The 22,310-nt window shown below is 45.1% G+C and overlaps 1 protein-coding gene across 3 annotated transcripts in view; it reads right to left on the bottom strand.

Annotated features, from left to right (window-relative positions):
* MYO5B (myosin VB) overlaps positions 1–22,310 on the bottom strand; it is a 367,801-nt gene that overhangs the window by 115,182 nt on the left and 230,309 nt on the right. For all 3 annotated transcript variants that reach the window (XM_054460695.2, XM_054460694.2, XM_063653662.1), the window contains exons 11-14: positions 19,344–19,425; positions 18,659–18,799; positions 10,720–10,842; positions 9,746–9,829 (exon numbers count right to left, since the gene is read on the bottom strand). In XM_054460695.2, the coding sequence (XP_054316670.2) occupies positions 9,746–9,829; positions 10,720–10,842; positions 18,659–18,799; positions 19,344–19,425 (430 nt within the window). The remainder of the gene's footprint in view (positions 1–9,745; positions 9,830–10,719; positions 10,843–18,658; positions 18,800–19,343; positions 19,426–22,310) is intronic.

The following is a 22,310-nucleotide window of genomic DNA, read 5'->3' on the forward strand; positions in this document are numbered from 1 at the left end:
TATTATTGTCAGGCAGGTACCCTGGAGGGTCCCCCAGTGACATCACTAAGGATGCCCCCAAGTGTTAGCTGCCAACAGGTGACAATTCTGTTGCTATTCTCAGCATCTTTGAAATAAATTTTCCTCCCTCTCTTCATGCATGGCTTTTCAAAGTCATAAATATTGTCTTTTTAGACGGCAAGGTAACTAGCAAGCTGTCAGAAATAAAAACACAATTTAAGATCTGTGGCTAAAATCTGTATGCCAACATCATAAAAAACCGATATTTTCATTAGGTACTCAATTCCATGTGCAGTCAATGGTGAGAAAGTAAATACTAGGTCACTGACTGTCAAAAAACTAGACTGACTAGTTTGTTCACTCATTCATTCATCCACGCATTAATCTATCAACAGTAACTGACTCTCAAATATGCAACAAGTGCTGTGCTAGGGACTGGTAACACAAAAGTGTTATAGAACAAGCCTAGCCTCTTCTACATCATGGAGTTTATGGTCTAGCGTGGAAGGTGAATGCTAATGAAAATAACCCACAATTAAAAACATAATGAGAAGATGATGAATATCCTAAAGGAAATCAACAACAAAGATGCTACTGAATCGGGGGTCTGGGATGTGGGAAATGAAGAAAGGATTCTCTTAGGGAGGGAAGTCTGAACTGTAGGACATTGAATGGGGAGGACAGCATGTTATGGGGTGGAAATAACGGCACCTATGAAGGAGCTCTGTGCATTCAGGGGGCTAAGATAAAGCCGGTCAACCTACAATGTACACAGTGAGAAGGAAGTAAGAGGGACCAGCTCATGTAGGTCTCAGTTAAGAATTTTTATTTTTATCCTAAGAGCAATGGGAAGCCATTAAAGGGTTAAAATAACAGGGGCTAATATTTATTGAGCATGTTGACTATGCCTGGCACACATGAACTCCTCCAAGCCTCCCAGTGGTGTAAGCACCATTGCACTCTATTTTACAGATGAGGAAACTGAGACTTAGGGCCCAAGATCACAGAGCTGTATGTAGCATAGTCAGGATTTGAACCCAGACAGCCTGGCTCCAGAGTCCAAGCAACAATGCACCACAGAGAGCGGCAATGACTAGAACCAGCGATGGCAGTTCTTTCTAAACAGATCCCTGGCTACAGCATAAGGAAGAGCCCACTGCACATGAAGCCCTGCCCTGGGTACCTAGAGGAGTCAAGGGAGACCAGGGAGACCAGAAGAGCTTACAACCTAGCAGGGAGCTCAGAAGTAATGAGGTATAGCAGGAAGGGCATGGGGCTGGGTCAGGAGACCTGAACTTTAGATATGACCCTGCAACGTGATAGCTGTGTGGCCCATGGCAAACCTCTCAGGCTTACCAGATTTTAACTTGCTCATCTATATAAATGGAAGAGCTGACCAGATGATTCCTTTAAGTCACTCCCTGACCTGGATTCCTGCATTTTCTTATACTTGAATCGCTCCATCCCCTGGCTTCTATCCACCAAGCATACAGCTACGTTCAAGCTTCTCTGTTGCTTCAAACCCCTCCCTGCTCAGCCTGTCTCTCTTCTCACTTTACCATCGATCACCTCGAGCAAGGCGTCCACAGATGGACGCCGCCCTCCACGCCGCTCCTCCTCAGACCTCCCTCTACCAGATGGCCTCCTCCCCATGCTGCTAAAATGTACCTTGAAAGCAACTCCAGTGCTTGTCAAGTCCAATGGCTAGAAGTGGTGTGGTTACATTTTTGATCCTACTCGACCTCTTCAAAGGCCTCTGTGCCACTTGCCCATGACTCCTTGTAAAGGTCCCTTCCTGAGACTTAGCAGTTCTGCTTCCTCCAATCTTCTCCCTGCCCGGAGCCCTTCCCAGAACCTCCCACGGAGCTTTTTCCTGCACTTCCCTCCTTTGCATTGCCATTTTCCAAAGCCTCATCCTCACCACTTACCTCAGTCCCTGGGGACAGTCTCCCCTAGGCCATGGCTCCAACCATCCCTCCCAGATCCTGCCACTCCAGTCTGGATCTTTTCCCGTTACTATGATTCACAATTCCAGCTTGCTCTTCTTCCCTCTAGGTGTTCTACTGGGAACTCCGAATTCAATACAGCCCAAACCACCTTCACCCACTGACTTCCTAGGTTAGGCTAGAATCCTGTCCTCACCCTACTTCCTATATCTCAACCAAGTACTAGGTTCTGCCCATGGGGCAGTATCACGCAGTCCTTTTTTTCATTAATCTGGAGCTGGAGCTGGAGCTGGAGCTGCTGCTCCAGCTCAGGACTACCCAGCTCTCTCCTGGATCACCACAGTCACCGAAAGCGTGAGGGCATACCTCTGGGCACACCTTCACCCAAACACATTCCAACCAACAGCCAGAGTTTTCTCTGGATGCAAACTTTATCCAGTAGCCACATGTTAAAGGCCCATTTGTTTGTCCTCACTGTCTATGGCAGAAAGCCATAGATGAACAGTGTTCAGGTGAACTAAACACTGAGAGTGGCAGGAGCAGAATGGGCTGGAGGAGGGGAGGAGGGGAGGAGGGGAGGAGAGAAGAGTTGGGCCTGGGGGCTCCATGGACCAGGGCCAGAGAGCCAAGACACAGGTAAGAAAGGACAAAGTGGTCCGTCAGACTGGTGCTGAGAAAATTCCATGGGGAAATAATGGGAGGCTAGAGGCAGGTTCACATTTTGAAGATGTTATTGTGATTCATGCCTGTCTGTCATGGCAAAGCAAAACACTGGCTTATTAAATAATTCTAATTCATATACTTTCTGAAGTGAATTTTCAAGATGTTTGAGGCACGGGTAGAAGTTACCAATCTGCATAACTATACTATTGGGTGGTGGGGAGGGGGTCAAATTTACAGAAATCATTCATAGTAGCTTTTACTGTGAAAAAATATATTAAGCCCTAAGGTCAGTAACAGGTACAGATTGAGTATCCCTTATTCAAAATGCCTGAGACCAGAAGTGTTTCAGAGTTTGGAGAATTTACATTATACTTACTGGCTGAGCATCCCTAATCTGAAAACCCAAAATCCAAAATACTCCAGTGAGCATTTCCTCCCATCCATGTACTAACCAGGCCCGACCCTGCTTAGCTTCTGAGATCAGATAAGATCAGGCACGTTCGGGGTAGTACGGCTGTAGATGCATTTCCTTTGAGTGTCATATTGGTGCTCAAAAAGTTTCAAATTTTAGAGCATTCTAGATTTGTGATGCTTGATCTGTATGAAAAATCACACTAGGAACTTGGAAATCAGAATCACCAATGGGAGAATTTTAAGATTTCAGGCCCTTTCCTCTGCTTCCATTAGAAAGGCTATCTATGCTTTTAATTGTATACATTAAACAGGGACTTTGTAACTCAAGAACAGAAAGTAAAAACTGTCCAAGGCAGATTTGTACCTAAGCTGGCACTGTGCTATAATCTGGATACAAACATAATCAAGGTTTAGTGTGAAGAATTTGTATGTTATTTGAAAAGCTAGGTTTTCGTTTAAGTTCCTGCTGTTGAGACTGCATTTGGAAGTGGTAGGATCTGGGATTTAGAGGGAGATGACTGTGTTGGAATATTAGTTCTCAAAAGAAGGTACAGTATGCTTCATATTTTATTCAAAATTTGTTTTATAAACTCAATGAACATAGAAAGAGATCTAGTTTGATGACAGGACTGAAAGACTAAGAGATACCATGTTCAACACTGGGCTGTAGACAACCACAAAAGACCCAGGCAAGAAATACAAATTACTGGTTCCATCCACACCCATCCCTTAAGAAGATTGGGCTAGGTAAGGATACCTCACCTGAGGAGTGTCCCAACTATACACAAGCCCAGTGTCACAATGAAAAGTAGTCACCAAGCTCTTTTTGTTTTTTTGAGACGGAGTCTCACTCTGTCACCCAGGCTGGAGTGCAGTGGCGCGATCTCGGCTCACTGCAAACTCCGCCTCCCGGGTTCATGCCATTCTGCTACCTCAGCCTCCCGAGTAGCTGGGACTACAGGCACCCGCCACCACGCCTGGCTAATTTTTTGTATTTTTAGTAGAGATGGGCTTTCGCCGTGTAAGCCAGGATGGTCTCGATTTCCTGACCTTGTGATCCGCCTGCCTCAGCCTCCCAAAGTGCTGGGATTACACGTGTGAGCCACCGCACCCAGCCGTAGTCACCAAGCTCTTACTTAACAAAGGACCCATACAAAGGATCAATTTCTGAGTGAAAGGAAGTTTTTAAATTTTTATTTTTTAATTGACACATAATAACTGTACATACATGGGGTACCTAGTTTTGACATATATAGCGTATAGTGATCAGATCAGGGCAACTGACAAACTCCAATTATGTGTTAGAGCTATTCAGCAGTCTGTTTTTAAGCTGACTGAGCAGTAAGAGAGCTGCCACAATTTACCTTAGGGCAGCCACCTGGGCATTTCTCACAATTTGTCCCCTTCAAACTCAAACACTCAAGGTAGCACCTCCCGACAAACCAACACTTTCCTGTCACTTGTTTAAAACCTGTATATAGGGACTGGCTTTGGTATTCTCTGCTATTCATTTCTATATATAGCTTTTAAAAGCCTGGGGCAAATCAAAAAGGGACTAAGAAGCATGAAAAGACTTTCTAAAGGCCATTTGGCAGTTTAGAAAAAGTCAATTACAGCTGAGACATAGCTGTTACCTTGGAAATCACACCTACTCATTTGTGTTTATAAGAATATAAAAGATATTTCCTCTGAAACAGACACATAAAGTTAAAATAAGACACAGTATAAGAACAGTTTGACTGGTGTCTCTTCCCCAGAATCTTTTCTTTAAAAAGAAATCTATGGCTGTAAATGTAATAAACACATTTTCCCGTCAATCAATTCTTTTTACATGACTAATGGTACCCTTTGGAGGGAAACATCTCTGAGATTTAGATGAATATTTTAAAAGGGTTTTAAATAGGCTTTGGAGGAAAAGTCTCAGTACTTCATTTTTTTTGGAAGACAACATGGACTGTCCCGTATTATAAAGGAGATGATATTATTTTGTCAACTAAAAAGTCATCCTACATAGTGCCCTGCTTGGTTTAAGAATCGGTAGAAGCTTTTCAAATACCAGCACATCTTAAACGGGAAGCACTCAAAGTACATTTGAGAACATTTTATAGTATGTTTATTATCTCAAGCTCCTATACAGAAAATAAGTTAAAAAATTAAAAGTAAACATAAGATTTTTAAAAAGCAAACTTGTTTGGTCAAAACAAGGTGTGTGTATATAACCTTTTAAAAACACATCAGCGTGGAAAGCAATGGACATGTGTACTTGTCATTCCTTGACAAGCCGAAGTCAAGCCATAAGCAGCAGGAGGGAGAAGGGGAGTAAACACCTGGGCCTTGTCTGAGCTGTTCCTGTGACTCCTGTGCTGTAATTTGGGTACCAACATGACCAAGGTTCAGTCTGGTGAATTTGTATTTTATTTTAAAATCTAGGTTTTAATTGTAGGTCCCTGTCATTGAGACTGCATTTGGAAGTGGTAGGATCTCTGAGATTCAGAGGGGGATGAGTTTGTTGGAAAATTAATTCTGGGAAGGAGGTGTAGGGTTCATGAACTCAGGGTACGTAGCTTTGGGCCAAGGTGGCCTCTGGACCACATTCATCTCAAGACCCCTTATGCTGGGATAGAGTGGAAAGATGCCATTGGAATGCCTGTCCCATAGCCCAGAAACGCTGCCCAGTACACCCTCACTGCCCAGCACATGCTGGCATAAACACGTGACCCACAGCTTGTCCCTCTGACCTACATGTAGTGGTGGCCAGGAATAGGAAATCGTCAGAGGAAAAACATTCTCCTTTTAAAGTTTTCTTTTTCTCCTGGTTGATAAATTATTCCTTTTCACAATAAATAAAAACTGGAAGGGAAAACCTCCATCCTTTAGTATTTAAAGAAAATGAGTCTGTTAATAAATTGAAGTCATGTTTTAAAGAGGCATTTCTTTACTTAAGTCTCTATTTATAGATCCAATAGCTGAGAAAGCAATTAGCTACATTACAACCACTCAGACAATGGAACTGGCTTCACTAATTACATTCTCATTAACGCCCTGTTATTTCACTGCTCTTAGTGGGAGTTCTTCGAACATCCCTTTGGTTGGTAGAGTATATGGGTGTCTTCTACCCCCTACTGCTTAATTATTCATGATGACTTGTTAATTTCTTATCAAGGATGTCACCCAATGGGGGGAAAAAAGTCTCTCATAAAATAAAAGTACTTTAGGTAAAATTATGAATTTACAAACAGGATTTGAGATTTAGCTGTGCTAAATGAAAACCAATAAAAATTTAAGCATTACAATTTTAATGTAATGACATAGAACCTTGTATCTTTCTAGGTTTTCATTTTTCTTTAACATGGAGTTAGAAACATATGCCTCATAGGGCTACTATGAAAACTAAAAATTTTAAAGAAAATAGACTCACTCAGTAAATGATGAGCTTTAAAGATACTAAAATGACAGATGCTGCCAGACATGCCCATCTGCCTGAATGGTGTAGAGCATACTTAGAATCACTCTTTGATTTGCAGCTGCAGTCTGTGTATAGCCCATCTGCAGGTTTATGGTGATACAGCATCAATCTTTGCTTTCTGTCTTTTGAGATGTCTGAAACAAGCTAGGAGGGGCTCAGGGTAGAGAGTTCTCAAGCCCTCTTCCAGCTAAGGTCTGGTCGGCCAGAGCCCTTCTTGGTTAATCTCAGTGCTGCTAGCCAACATCACCGCATCTCAGGGGTGTTGCTGGGATGGGGACAGGGGTGGCAACAAGGTCATTGGCTCTTTAGACATTTTAGCTGGTGAGGGGGAAAGCTAGTATTGTGCTTGGTGGGCAGGAAAGAGAAGGAAGAAGTTGCATTTCAAGAGTAGATCATACCTATTTTGTCCTCCAACTTAGCAACATCTATACACTTTTGATGTGCATACTCTTTGAACCATCATCAATCTGCTTCTAAAATTTTACCCAATAGACATAATTGTACAGAAGTATGCAAAGATACACATAAAGGATATTCATTGCTACATTATTTGAAATAGCAAATTATCAGCAGTTGTTTAAGACAACCAAGATACAATGGTAACTGAAAAATTAAATTACAGAGGACTATGTGTCTATAATGCACTTATTTTAATCTTAAAAAGATGTACCAACATGCAGAATAGGGTATATTCTGACCCATCAAAAAATGGGTCAAGGAGTGGGAAAGAAGACTTATTTTATATATTTCTACACTATTTTAATTTTTTATGAGCTTATATTTAATTTCTAATACAAACCCAGTACCTACAATCTAAAACAATATTCTTGTATAGAAAAGAGCTAACACAGCAGGCCTGCATCTGCTATCCTTAGAAAGGCTGCTTGACCCCTGGCTGGTGTTAGGGGAACTTGGATTTTCACCATTCCCTGATAAGAACTGTTCACTGTGCCTAAATTGTTCATGCAAACAATAATTTATGTTGAGCATCTGCTTTCCTTCTGGGAGTTTGGAATTTTGGTTTGTGCTAGGCTAAGAGTGCCTACATAATCAACCCCAAATAAAAATCCTGGCTGCCTGGGCTCAGGTGACCTTCCCTGGTAGGCATTTCAAAAGAAGTGTCATGACTTGCTTCTAGGGGGAATTACATGCATTCTGTATGACTCCAGGTGGAAGGGACTCTTGGAAGCTTGTGCCTGGTCTCCCAGAGACATTGCCCCATCCACCTCTCCCTTTGCTGAGTTTGCTGTTTACTTTTTGCTGTAACAAATTATAGCCATAACTATATGCTAAGTTCTGTGAGTCTTCCTGGCAAATGGTTGAACCTGGGAGTGGTCTTGGGGGCCACCAACCTACCCTTATCATTCTCTTCCATAGCACCTTCTTCTTGACCTTCTTAGCGTTACCACAATTTGTAATTAAACTGTGCATCTTTTCCACTAAGTTCCATGAGATTAACTACATGTGTTGGTTACCACTATATACTACACAAATATTCAATAAAGTTGTTAAATAAAAATAAGGGAAAAGCAGCTCAGCTATTAATAAAAGATAACCTGCTGGAGAGTGAGTATAACAGAGTTTTCCTGGCACCACTCCTTTTTAGATTCTGGAATCCTCGAGAGTCACTCAAATTAAGATGCTCAGAAATCAACACAATGGCAGAACCAGACTCTGTATTAAATGAAAAGTACCCACCTTTCTTCCCTCCATACCTCATTTCTGCTCCTAATCTGAAAGGAGAAACTTCTACCAAGACAACAGAGTTTTCTGGCCCTATAGGTTGTCACAGGCCTCCAGGCATCGTAAGAGACCATCATGAGGAAGGGGCTCCTAGGGTTCAGAACTCTTCCATCTACTCTCTTTCCCTGTGCCTTGGGACTCTTCCCTATGCCACCACCCTCATGAAAAAAATGGAAAAAGTCACATTAACCACCACAGACTGGAGATCTAAAAAATTTGGAATTCAATGCAAGACTGACCTTGCAGCTCCCTAAGTGATATTCACTTTTACCCACAGCCAGTTTGTCCCAGTGATGACTAATTCTCTGATGTTCCAGATATCCAGAGATCACACTGGGCAGGGGTCTGTTCTTGGCAGTCTGCATGCTGCTACTGACTCAAATCCTCCCTAAACCCCTCACCACGTGATAGAACAGGGTTTACTTGGCTTTATGTCCTGGGTCCACTTTGCTGGATATATTTTCTCCATTCTATCATCTCATCCTATTGCATTCATCTAAAGCTTATCACAAAGAGAAATTAATCTGCCATTTCTACAATGTTATCAGGCTCCTGCAGTGAGTTCAGTATCATGTGGTCTGGGAGAAAGCCTCCTAAATCCTGGGAAGTTCCCCCACCACCGGCCCTAGGTTTCCTCTGCAGGGCTAAAGCCAGCAACAGCATCTGCATCAGAGTCGGCTTTTAGAATGCCAGCACACATGCTTCCCCTGACTGCACCACCCTCTCCCCCTGCCCCCTTCTCTCCTTTCACAGTTACCTACCCACTCACAGCCCATTAGAAGGGGAGCAACCAGAGTGTAGACTCTGTCTTGCTCATCTTTGTGTGAAAATGGTGTGTTTAGGGCAGTGCCTTCCAAAGCAGGTGCTTAGTAAAGATATGTTTGGGTGAATTGGTGCCTTCTTTCCTCTACCTGTAGAATGGACACAATATTTGCTACCTTTTTCCTATGCTTGGAAATAAATGAAATTCTGATAACAGAGAAAGAGTCCAAAGTAGTAGATTTAAGTGTTCCTTAAATCCCACCTTCTATTCCATTAAGTTTCTGCTTATAGAGAGGTTCTATAGACTGCTGAACAAATTAAATGCAGATACTAGATGTGATGGGGTTTAAATAATCTTACATCTGCAGGCAGGAGACGGAGGACAGATGACATGATGGACACCAGCTACATTTCCATCACTGTGCTCACCGTCCTCTCTCTTCCTGTCACCTCCCATGCTCCCCATCCCCTCTATTAGCAGGCATCTTTCCCAGTTTTCTCCCCCTACCCCTACACTCCTTGCTTTCTTCCCTCCATCAGGCCATACTAAAGTGTTTTCAGACAAGATTGGACACATTCACAGTGGTATGGCCATTCAAGTGTTTTCATACTGAAATGACCAACAAACCCCTTGGCCTCCTCCCTGCCCAGCATCTCTGTCTTTCCACCCCAAGGGGGTTGCATCACCACTCCCTGTCCAGCACTGGCCGTGGGCATTCCTGCTCCATTCCCCACTTCTGACACTCTTTACCTTGCTGGCCTTCAGGATATTGATCTGCTCTTCATACACTGTGTCTCTGTTTTTCTCCAGAAAACCATCAGAGAGGTACTCCACCTGGGGCCACAGCAACCAGAGAGAGACACAGTCGTTAGTGCTTCAGCAGTTTCTCAACCACTTTCATCTCATCCATGTAGCATTTTCTGAAAAGAGCTGTGAGTAGACAGGAAACCCACAGATGTTTCCACTTAAAATGCAAACCCAATAACTGGTCAGGATTTACATACAGGGAACTGAGTATTCATTTTGTGGAAGAAATTGTTTTAAAGGGAGTTCCCATAATAAAAGGTTTCTTTAGGGCTCTATAAATGCAGCTTCTTAGCCACACCTCAGACCCAGTGAATCAATCTGTATTTTAACAAGACCCTAGGTGATTCATACACACATTGCAATTTAAGAAACACCGGGCTAGTGCATAGCAAACAGAAATCCACTTAGAAAAATTCTATGCATGCACCAGCTACTGAGAAAGCAGACCCCTGAAGAGCAGCTACACTGGCTCCAGGTAAGAAGCCAAACCATTCAGTACTTTGTTTTCAGCCCTCCCTTCTTTCTCAAGCTCCATGAGGGTAGACTCTTAACTGCTTTAGAATTTATATATACATATATATATGTGTGTGTTTGTGTGTGTATAGACTATATACAGACATATGTGTGTATATGTATATATGTGTGTATATATGTGTGTGTGTGTATGTGTGTGTATGTGTATATATATATATGAATGACTAGGCAACTATAGCACCCCCTGTGAAGTTATGTTTTGTGGTAAGCTTGGTATCTCCTAGAAGTAGAGGGGTGAGTAAAAGAGGATGGAAGGGGAACCTAGCTGAGGCTTCAGGCCATTTGAATTCATAAGGGACAGCCTTCTCTCTAGGTCTAGAGCCCATTGAGTCTACTTAGAGAGAGGCCAAGGGAATACCCAAGCCAACAGAGAGGAGAGCCACCTTGTCTGCAAAGTGGACGATGATGAAGGCCGTGTTGGACATGCGGGGCTTCTGGAAGTGCTGGCTGCTGGAGTGCCGGTCATAGAGCTTCTGAGCCCAGTTCTGGTCAGTTCCTTTGGGGACCTGCAGAACAACAAGATAGGACAGAGTGCTTTGTGAAGAGTAAGAAGGAAGCCCTGGGTTGCAGCAGAGGGATGGGATCAGTAGGCTGGCTCTGTGAAGGTTGATTCAGTCCTCGAACCAGGACCTTAACTGGACGGTGCAAAGAATGATTCAACCATACATGTTCAGGATCCGGCCACGGCGTGCCCTCATCCCATGTGGGCTGGCCCCCGTGGGACCTGTGGGAGCAGCTGAGCCTGCTGGTTGGCAGACACTGGAAGTGCTAGGGAGGATGACGGTGAAAGCCAAGGTCACAGGAGCAGAGTCACAGCCCACAGGATCACCTGAAGGTACTTCCCTGCAACTGGGGCTGTGACATCAGCATCACAAACACATCCACCTGCAGTGCCAAGCTCACCCACTCACCCAGGTGAACTCCTGCCACGAGAAAGCCTACCTTCCCCCTCCCTAAACTCACCTAAATACCATCGTCCAGGTTTGGCTCAAGTCTGTCCTTTCCTGACCACTGTTGATCTCGCTTCTCTCTTCTTTGGAATCCCTCACAATCAAGCTCTTACACGTGCCCTAGCATATTGTGCACCCCTGAGTTTTGGGTTTTGTCACTACAAACTGTAAGTTTGTTGTGATCAAGGACTGGCTGTGCATTACATTGCTTATGTGTCCCTGAAAGAACTTAGAACTGGGCTCTGGCCGTGCAGTGGGAACTAAGTACCTAGTGAGTGTTCTACATGGTGCTAATCTCTGCATCTCTCACTGTCTAAAGTCAGACTTAGAGGTTCCATTGCATTAAGAATTCTGAAGGGCAGCCCCTTTCAATATCTTTATGGATGGCTTTAAAAGTAAAAAGCATCTTACTTCATTGAAAATGTAACAGAGTCACTGTAACCACCATTCAAATTGTCAAGGATGACAGCAACTCTTCCAACGGGAAAGTGCTCCCTCCTCTGTCATCCCTGGTCATCGCTGCACACACCTACTGACCAGAATCAGTCCAGTCCTCAGTGACGGGTCACTGACTGACCTGCCCTTCTTTGGTTTAGATTGCATATTTGGATCAGGAAGGGTTGAAGGTGACCCTTGCACTAGCCATTTACAAAGGGATTTTTATGGTAAACAAATAAAATCCGCACCATAAAGAAAATGCTTACATACTTGGGAACCAATTTCTTAAATCCTTTGTAAGCAAACTGATTTTGCTCAAGATTCATTTTGGCATAACTAATATTGAATACTCAATGCTAAGCACCATAGGAAATTAAAGAAAATAAAAATATCTTGAAGGAGGCTATTAATTGTACTGGGCAGACAATAAAATATATTTAATTCAGCACTTTCTATACATACTGTTTTATATTTGTCTCCAAGCATTCTGTGTTTAGAACCACCAGGTGTGAAGGAAGGAGGGGTCTTCCCAGTATGGCTGTCAGGAGCGGGTGGGATAGAGGACAGGCACAAGACGGACCTAGAAGGACCGGCAAAACTGGGGCAGACAGAACCATGGTGGGAAGCCCACATAGGCAGACAGGTAAAATTGGCTAGGAACAAAATCATCTTGCCTTGGAGATGAAATTGGACTTCTGTGAGAAGACTCCATAATCCTACATATTCACTAATTCAGATTGGCATGAATTAATAAGCAGAGGAAACCAACAACCAAGGCCAAGTGTATACATATTTTCTGACAAGGATCAGTCTCTCCTTTCACTGCCCACCCCACCTCCAACTAAAAATAAGGGCCGGCAGGAATTAACAACAATCAAGAGTCTCAGATGATACTCACAGTTAGTGCCCACAGTGCTTATTGTTTGCCAGGCCATTTTCTACACATTTTAGATGTATCAACTCATTTAACCCTCATACAATCATGTCAGCTAGGTGCTATGCTTGTAAACATTTTAGAGATGAGGAAATGGAGACAGAGAGGTTAAGTAACTTGCCAAGGTCACATAATGGGGAAGTATTAGGTTGGTGCAAAAGTAATTGTGGCTTTTGCCATTAAATAGCAGAGCTGGTGTTCCAAGCATGACAAGTTAACTCTTCCTGCCTGATGAGAGAGTTTTAAAGGCTGCCACAAAAGCAGAACAAGGTAGAAGGTGCTTATCTCCAAAAATCTTTCCATAGAAATAGATTTTAAACAGCCACAGGAGAAAGAAAAAAAATCTTATATTTTGATAACTTCTGGGTCATGAATATTGGTAGCTCCATAATATGCAGCTGAACTGAATCCTTTAAAAAGGAAATCTACATACAGCTTATATGAAGTTCTTTCCGCTCTTCTCAATGCAATGCAGAGACCACTGAGCCAGGAGCCAGGACTATGGCTCAGTCTTCGTCTAGGCAGGTTCTGTCCCTCAGAGGCCTAAATCCCTCTGACCTTGTGGTACTGGGACTGATCACATCAAAAAGTAAAGGTCCCATCTGTATTAAATGCCCAGAATAGGCAAATCCATACAGAAAGAAAGTAGATTAGTGGTTGCCCGGGGCTGGAGGGGGGCAATGGCGAGTAGCTGCTAAAGGGCTTTTTTACGGGGTGATGAAAATATTCTAAAATTGACTGTGGTTGGTAATGGATGCACAACCTTGTGAACATACTAAAAACCACCAAATTGTATACTTTAAATGGGTGAATTGTATGGTATGTCAATTACATCTCATTAAAGCTGTTTAAAATACATTAGACCTCATTCCACTCCTTGCTAGTAAAATAAAATAGAAAAAAATAAAAAAGCAGGTATGGCAGTGGGGGAGTACAAGTTCTGGGCTCCCTAAGCCCCTCTCAATGTTCCCTATGGAACTCTAAACAGAAACTGTACTCTCTATCACAGATGTTGCCATTGCTGGCCTGGGACATCTTCTGAGGCCAAAGCCTGCCCCCAACAAAGCTGCTGACAGGAGCTGACTTTTAAGGACCCCAAGGCCAACCAGGCGCAATGGCTCACACCTGTAATCCCAGCACTTTGGGAGGCCGAGGTGGGAGGATGGCTTGAACCCAAGAAGTTCAAAACCAGCCTGGGCAACAACACAGGGAGACCTCATCTCTACAAAAAACTTAAAAATTAGCCAGGTGTAGCCCCAGCTACTTGGGAGACTAAGGCAGGAGGATCGTTTGAGCCTGGTAGATGGGGGCCGCAATGAGAGCTGTGATGACACCACTGTACTCCAGCCTGGGTGACAGAACAAGACACTGTCTCAAAACAAAACAAAACAAAACAAAACAAAACAAAACAAAACAAAAGGCCAAAAAAAAAAAAAAACCAGACCCCAAGGCCAGTTATTCTATGTCTGCTTCTTTTCTCATCCCTGTCTTCCTGGGCCACTGGCACCAACCTTCCTGGTCACTCACTGTCTCCTTCCATTCCATACTTCATGCCTTGTACCCCTGCTGACCTCTCAAATCATTGTACCATAAATACCTCTGGATCCCCAGCCTCCTTAAGGAGTACCCTCTGGCCCCTCCCCTCTTTGCCATCACAGAAGCCCAGCTGGGCCCCCCAGGACTCTGCAGTCCTCACTGCTCTCTGGAATGGAGGCAGCTCCTTCCTCCTCACCTGCCAGCCACCCCCAGTGCCGCTTCCAGGCCTTTATTTTTCACCTTTACAAAATATCCGTCTGTACGCTCAGCAAAACATTAATTCTAGATGAATCCAACTACCCATTCTCTTCTTACCCATACCTGGGTGGCTGGATGAGACCACACATCAACTCATCTTCCTTTAACCAAGCCCTGCCATTATACTTTTATACAAGTACTGCAGCCAAAAAATAAAACTGAATTTCACTCGGAGAATCACTTCTATGGATTAAGACACTGTTTCTAGACCTAAGCAGGAAGTTGATCTCAACAACTCCTAAACCTCAATTTATGGTCTTTAACCTCAGCCAAACAATCTGCACACTCTGCAATTTCTCTTTCTGTTTACTGGGCAGCCATTCCCACCTTCCTCCATCCTCTTCAAGCTTCTGACCCTGCTGCCTCTCAGCAGATGCCTCATCTCCTCCTTCATGGGGAAATAGAGGCTGTCAAGCAGGAAATCCCCAATTCCTGCTCTAACGTGCAGAAACTCATCTGCACCCACAGCCATCCCACCTTTCTGTCCTTCTCATGGAAGAAAGGCCTCCATCCTGGCTGGCCTTCCAACCATCTACCCCTGCCTCCTGGAGGGCCGCAGTACACCCAAGCCCATGCTCCTCTCTCACGCCACTTCCTTTTCACAGCCAAGCCTCCGAGAGTTCAAACTCGCTGTCTCCACTGCCTCACCTCCTGCTCTCCTCAAATTACCGAAATTAGGCTTCCATTCCAACAACTCCCTTGGAAGGAAGTCCTCCACCCAAGGGACTCACGGAGGCCCTCTCCCTGCTGAGCTCCTGGAAGCCTTGGTTCTCTCTCGCCTGGCCTACCGCATGGCCTCAGGGTGCTGCCCCCTCCAGGCCCTCCCCACCTCAGCTTGCGCACAGTCTGGGGGACCTGCTGATCTGATTATTCACATCTGACCCCCTCTCCCCTGCTTCTCCCCCGTGGGCTGATACCTAGAGCCTTCAGGGTGAAGCCCAAGTGCCTGCTCAGGGTGGACGTGGCTTCTCATTCTCCCATGGTCCCTACTTTCCAACCTTACCTGCCCCCACCAGGAGTTCCAGACAAATCAGATCACTTCAAATTCTCCAAGTGTGACATTCCCTTCACCTAGAATGCCCCCTCCTCATCTGACTTCGCTTGGGAACGCTCTCCCCATGACGCTCTTCCGTCATTTCCTCCAGTGTTTCCGGTTCTTTGTCATCAAAGATGACACTTCAGTGCTTACCTGACCCTCTCAAGAAGTGCTGACATCTGAAAAGCAGGGGCTCAGTGCACTATTCCATGAACATGAGGTTTCTCGTGTGAATGAATACATAAATGTGGCAAGGGCACTTCACCTCCCTCCAACACAGGAGTCACACCTCTACACGAAAGCACTAGACAAGGAAACCTGTGGGGCCACTTCTTAAGAAACCACAATCCCCTGATCTGAATAGAGAGTAAACCCTCCTGACAGCAGGCTGGGCCAGGTGAGGAAACAGGGGGCGGGGGACACTGGCGTCCCCACTGAGTGAGTTGATTTCACTCCACAGTCCTGAGTGATTTCCTTTCTTCCAGGAAACAATCCTCATCACAGGACACAGGGCAGAGCCTGCCGCCCCACTCAGACCTGCCGTTGATTGCTCCAACACCTCCAACCTGAGACAGCGCCTGGGCTTCACTCACTAGAATTGCTTCCAGGGTTCAAGGTTGCCTGTTCCTCTGAGAGAAAGTGGACTGATGAATGGGAAGAGGATATTAGGAAATCCCAACCCAAATAGGGCTTAGAAGGCAGCAGGGGCTGTTGGGCACCTACGCCCCACCCGCCACCAGACATCTTTGGAGAGTCTTGTTAAGAGCAGCCTGGAAATTAACATTTCTGACAATCAAACACCTTCTTGGAGGAGTGGGCTTGGGTAATGGAGGAACAATTTTAGTCTGTGGCTTGTTTGGGGCCTGTCCGCAAAGGGGCTTTTCCACCTCAGGTGGTTTAATAAATACCCTGGTCCAGTCTGCACTCTCCTCTGCAGCTGTGGCACCAGTCACAGGCCCTGGGGAGCGCTCCCTGCATGCTCCCCCTTTAAACCCACAGCCACCCCATCTCCACACTTCTTATTTAAACCCCAGCTCGCTACCCTGCTTGCCACTGCACAGCTTCCCCAAGAAAAGTGATTTTCCCACAGGCTGCTTCTGCACCATGAGTCCAATCTTTCGTCTGACTTTATGTCCTGTCACATGCGGTCACAGAACTCAACTGTTCACAGTGCAATGTATTATTCGCTCTCACCCTGCAAAGTATCTGAGAGACAGGGAGGAAAGGATGTGTTCGAGGCTGCTTCCACAGCCCAACAGGATCCTTCCCAAGGGGCACCGAGTTGCCCAGCCATGGCAACTCCAGGGGGATTCCCTAACCTTCTCAGGCTCAGAGACATGGGTGCTTCCAGGCCCGACTATGTTTTAAAGTCAGGTTCATTGCAGAATAATTTCCATGCAGTAAAATGCACCCTTTCACTGAAGCGTACAGTTCAGTGAGTTTTGACAAATGTAATAACACCTGTTGGCTTAAAATCCACCTGTTACTGATGCTCTATCAGACTATGCTAAATCATCCTGAATTCCCAGAACAATTAAACCTGTTACAAAAAGTCTCCACATTGTGGACTTTTGTCTTATTCCTTAATGTGGTGTTCAACTCATCTCCTTGGCCACCAGTGTGAGTTTACACATGTCACATCCACAGTACCACCCAGTGTCTTGACATGTCTAGCCCCCACCAGCCTGATTGGCAGGAAACCCAGGCTTTCCACAAACCTGTGTAGGACAAACTGCCTACTCCATGTGCCCTGAGAACTGTGTACCACCTTCACCTTCACCACTTGGGAGGAGAGTGAAAAGCCAGGGTCCTCCTTGAGTACTGGCCCCAGGGAGCCACACCAGCTTAGCATCCCAGAGGCCTGGGTTGAACACAGGACATGGTGCTGCCTTTAGCTTTGGGGGTATGGAGCTGGAGGAGATGGTTACTGATGGGAATCTCAAAAGAGAGTGGGGAAAAGGAGCATGACCTTGGCTGAGTTTGGGAAGGGAGGTGGTGGTAGTGGATGCTGAAACCAAGAAAATAAAAGTAAGTCATGAACAGCAGGATGGCCAAGGCTGTGACTTCAGCCATTTAGCCAATGCTACTCCATCTAGGGACAATTGTTTTACCTTTACTGCTACCTCTCAGGTTAGGCAAGCCTGGACAAACACTTGCTACACTGAGAGATTATCTCTGCTTGGATACTGATTCTGAGGATGAAGCCCCCCATCTCCAGTGAAATGCTAAAAATCTTCAGGAGGTAAAAAAAAATATGCAAGCTGTAGAACTGGTATATTTTTCTCTGTCTTCTACTGTTTCCCTTTCATTTTCAAAGGCAACAAAACTAGGAGAGCCCTTCTGGAAGGAAACACCTCCTACCAAACCATCAAGCCACACTTAAGCCTTTACAGGCAAGATGTGGGAGAGCAGAAAGTAAAAGCAAGTGGGTTCTTTCCCTTGCAATAGCAAGACTCATGTGGCTTTTACACCTGTTGATTAGTGTTTTCATCCCTGGAGGAACTGGTATATATTTACCCCTTTTAGCAATCAACCACCCAACTGGGAGAGATTTTGCAGATTAGATGCAACCCCTATCATTGAGCAGGAAACCAGAGGCTAAGGAAGTTAGGTAATTGATAAAACCCAGATCCTCTAAACCTTACCCTCCCAGTGCTGCCAGGCACTCTCCAGTCTAACAAGTCAGCACTCACCCTGTCCCACCAGGTACAGCCCCTCAGAAACCAGATGGGGGAATCTATGAATTTCACCTGCCACCATGCCATGCAGCTCTATCACTCACAAGCCACCTGACCTGGCATTAGCAATCCCAGACTTCAGTCTTCACTCCCTAGGGATGCCCATTAGATGTTGCAGTTCTTCTTTTGGCACCTAGGCCACCTGGGACATCAAGTCCAAACCACCATCATATCATGCCAACCCATGCCACCCGGGCTCCCCAAAGAGAGGCACATGTTTACCAGTGTAGCAACACCTGCCAGTCACGTTAAACATGCTGCCTTCTAGCACGCAGAATGGTACACGCTTCTAGTATGCAGCATGCCAATGCTTCTTCCAGCACACTGAAGGCCAGCTGATCACAGATGAAATTCCACCTTTGAGATCTTATGTGATTCCCTTGTACCACATCCCTAACCTAGAATTGAACTAATTTGCATCATCAGTTTTACCTTACATTCTTCATCCAATAGGTCCAAGATACCCAGCTTGGCTTCGATGAGGTCGATACAAGGTTGGTTATCATAAAAATCAATCAGGGTCCAAGGGATCTGTTCCTTCATGTATTCTTCTTGCTCCAGTTTGAAAACATGCTAGGGCAAGTAAAAAGGTCACACAAGTGAACTGCAGGCACACCTTAACATTCACCTCCCCCCGGGGCTCAGTGAGTTCTGGGTTCTGGAGGACAGCAGAGAACTGCCAGATAAGGTTTGGATGCTAAGTCATCGTTATGACTGCAGAAAAGCAAAGCACAGTTAGGCGATTCCTCATGCCTGGATGAACACTTCCTGGGGGCACTTTAACAATCACCTGAGTTGCCGTATTCCCATTCAATCACAGGAAGCCCCATATCTGGCTTGCTGTTGCTTAAATACCCTAGACACCTAGGCTCAGAGGAATGGGAGTCAAAGCCAAAGAGAGGATCATTTCCCCTCTCAGCACAGTTGCCCCCATTCAGTTCTCCCTCCTGAACAGTGGAGAGCCCCTTCCAAAAGCTGGAGGTACCACCAGGAAAACCAAGGGATATCAGAACATAGCCAGGGCCCACCCACCTCAGAGGAAGAGAAGTGGCCTGGCTGTCCCTCCCAGAGGAGTCTCCCCCATCCCGGTACCCCCAGGTCTAGAAACCAAGCCTACCGAGTTGAACTGCTGCTGGAGCTTTTCATTTGCATAGTTGATACAGAACTGCTCAAAGCTGTTTACCTCAAACGTCTCAAACCTACAGAAGGGAAAGAGAAGATAAGAGACATCTCCTTTCAACAAAGGAATCACTGGGACTTCAACAAAGCTGCTCTGACCCAGGTCTCCCCCGATGCCACCACAGAATCCCCATTGTCTCATCTTGTGTTCAGAGAGACCACTGTTGCAAATGTTAGCACTTACACAGAGCCTAATTAAAGAACATGTCTATTTTCAAAACTAGAAAAAGTAATGACAGCAGGAAAATTTTGGAAAAGAAAGTTTAAAAAAGCCAGCAATAATTCTATCATTCATATTGACCACCAGTTATATCTTGGTGGGTTTCCTTTTAGGAATTTTGCATTTTTGAAAAAAGTCAGAACTATGTAATGTTTTACTTATTTAATTAATTAATTTATTTATTTTGAGACACGGTCTGACTCTGTCACCCAGGCTGGAGTGCAGAGGCGCAATGTTGGCTCACTGCAACCTCTGCCTCCCAGTCTCAAGGGGTCCTCCCACCTCAGCCTCCCGAGTAGCTGGGACGACAGGCACCTGCCACCATGCCGAGCTAATTTTTCTACTTTTTTGTAGAGACAAGGTTTTGCCATGTTGTCCAAGCTGGTCTCGAACTCCTGGGCTCAAGTGATCCACCCACCTCAGCCTCCCACAGTGCTGGGACTACAGGCATGAGCCACCACACCTGGCCTTACCTTCTATTATTATCATTTAACATTCCATTGAAAACACTTCCCCACACCACTGTTCTGAAGGCATCAGTTTTAACATCTGTCTCATCAACCACTGTATAGATCAGGGCCGTGGTCTAGACCTGGGAATTGCAATGGTGTCCAGGTGAGGGTACAGGTGGTGCTGAAATTCAGTCAGCCCCCTCGCAAGCCCCAGAGGGATATGTCCCATCCGGAGGGGACACCTTTTCTTAATTCAACACAGGTGCCCATGAGCTGGCAGTGGCCCCCATAGAGATGCATCATTATTTAACCACACCCCCATTGAGGACATTTTGGTTTTATTCTCAGTTGTTAGCTGCTATTAGTTTTGTGACAAATTCTTTGACTTCATAATTCTTTCCTTAGGATGCTATCCTAGAGAAATTACCATGTCAAACAGTACCACTTTTCTTAAAAGGTAGAGCAAATTAACTCCTGGAAAGGTGGAACTAATGTATGTTATGACCCCACCTCCAGCCTCACAATGTACGAAAGTGTCTTGTTCTTCTAATACTGGTTAACAATATTTTGTTTTAATCATCTTTATTGAGTTGGCCTTTACACACAGTAAAATACACCAATTTTAAGTGTATATTTTCATGCATTTTTCCTAAATTTTTTTTCTCAACATCTGTTGATGGGTGATGCATTTTTGATAGAGAATTTTTAGATCGAGATGTTCTGTGAATATGCAAACACAGATGGAGGACATTTTCGTCACCTGGAAAATTTCCCCATGCTCCATTCGGGTCAGCCTCCAGTGTTCTCCCCATCTGGTCCTGCCCCTCTTCACTGGGAGTCTGGGAATGGTAGTGTATCACAGCTCTTTGGTCAACTGTGTAATGTTAGCTTTTTAAAGTCTTTGGCTCCTTGGAACATAAAAAGTCTGAATTTTAACTTATCATTACTACAGCTCAACATTTTTCTGTCTGACTGTACTAGTCATTGTACTTCATGAATTGTCTGATGCTTGGTCAATTCTGTTGGATTTTAACTTTAAAAATGGACTAACTTGAGCGCTTTGTATCTTAGAATATCAACACTATCATTCATTGCTTAATTCCAACGTGTGCAATATGGCCCAATCTTTGGGCAGGGGAAGGTGGAACCGTTAGAGGGGATGGGGGTCATGATGTGCAGCATAGTGGGCAGAGGCAGGGGTCATCCCCCAGGCCACGCTGGCTATGCCAAGGGGTCTGGAATTTACCAGGCGGCAGCAGAGAGATTCTGAAGGATGTCAAGAACTGACAACCTGACCCACACCTTAGAGACCGGCAGGAGAACAACTGTGAGCTGGGGGAGGGTGTACAAGCCTGGAGGCACGAAGGTGAGCAAGGTAGTTCTTACTACAGTAGGAAGCCAGAAAGATCCAGTCAGGGCCTGACGTACACTGCTGGTGGCCAACCAATAGAAAGGTTCTGGACATGAAGGAAGATGTGGATGAGAGAGCCTCAAATGACCAACTGGATGTGCAGATAAGACCCAGGCAACAGGATAGATGTGGTCACACTCACCATGCTGGCAACATTATACACACGTTGGCAGCTTTAGCTACAAATACTTGCAGCCCACCTCATATGCTCCACAGCAGCATCAGGCTGAGGGGTGAGAAGGGCAGAAGCCTATGCAGAAGAGATGGACATTTTCCACCTCTTCTCATTCACACACACTTCTTTTCACACAAACACACTTCTTATCATTCGCGCACACACACTTCTTCTCATTCGTGCGCGCGCACACACACACACACACACCTCTTCTCATTCTATACCGCCCAATGCACCAAATGGGCGGCAGTGGCCCCACTAATGAGAGCCTACAGAACACTAAGCCCAAGTGCTCCAGGAGTTCTGAGTAATGCCCCCAGCAGCCAAGAGTTAGGATTTATTATTAATCCCATCCTGTGGCTGAAGAAACTGATGGGCAGGGAGACTGAATAAGCCGTGCTGCCCAAGGCCAGAGAGTCGGTAGGCAGAGAAGCAGTGTGTGAACCCAGACAGTATGATTTCTGAGACCACAGTCTTAATTCAGAGAGGAGGAAAAGTTTCATGAAAAAGGAAAAACAGATGAGGTGGAAGGGCTGTGAATATGGAGGATGATGTCCTAGAAGGAGGTATTTGAGCTCATGGTGAATGGGAAAGGGCCAGTAATACCAACGAGGTAACAGCAATGGACACAGGCTCCATTCAGCCCA

Source organism: Pongo pygmaeus, chromosome 17 (assembly GCF_028885625.2).
Source record: "Pongo pygmaeus isolate AG05252 chromosome 17, NHGRI_mPonPyg2-v2.0_pri, whole genome shotgun sequence".
NCBI classification, from domain to species: Eukaryota; Metazoa; Chordata; class Mammalia; order Primates; family Hominidae; genus Pongo; species Pongo pygmaeus.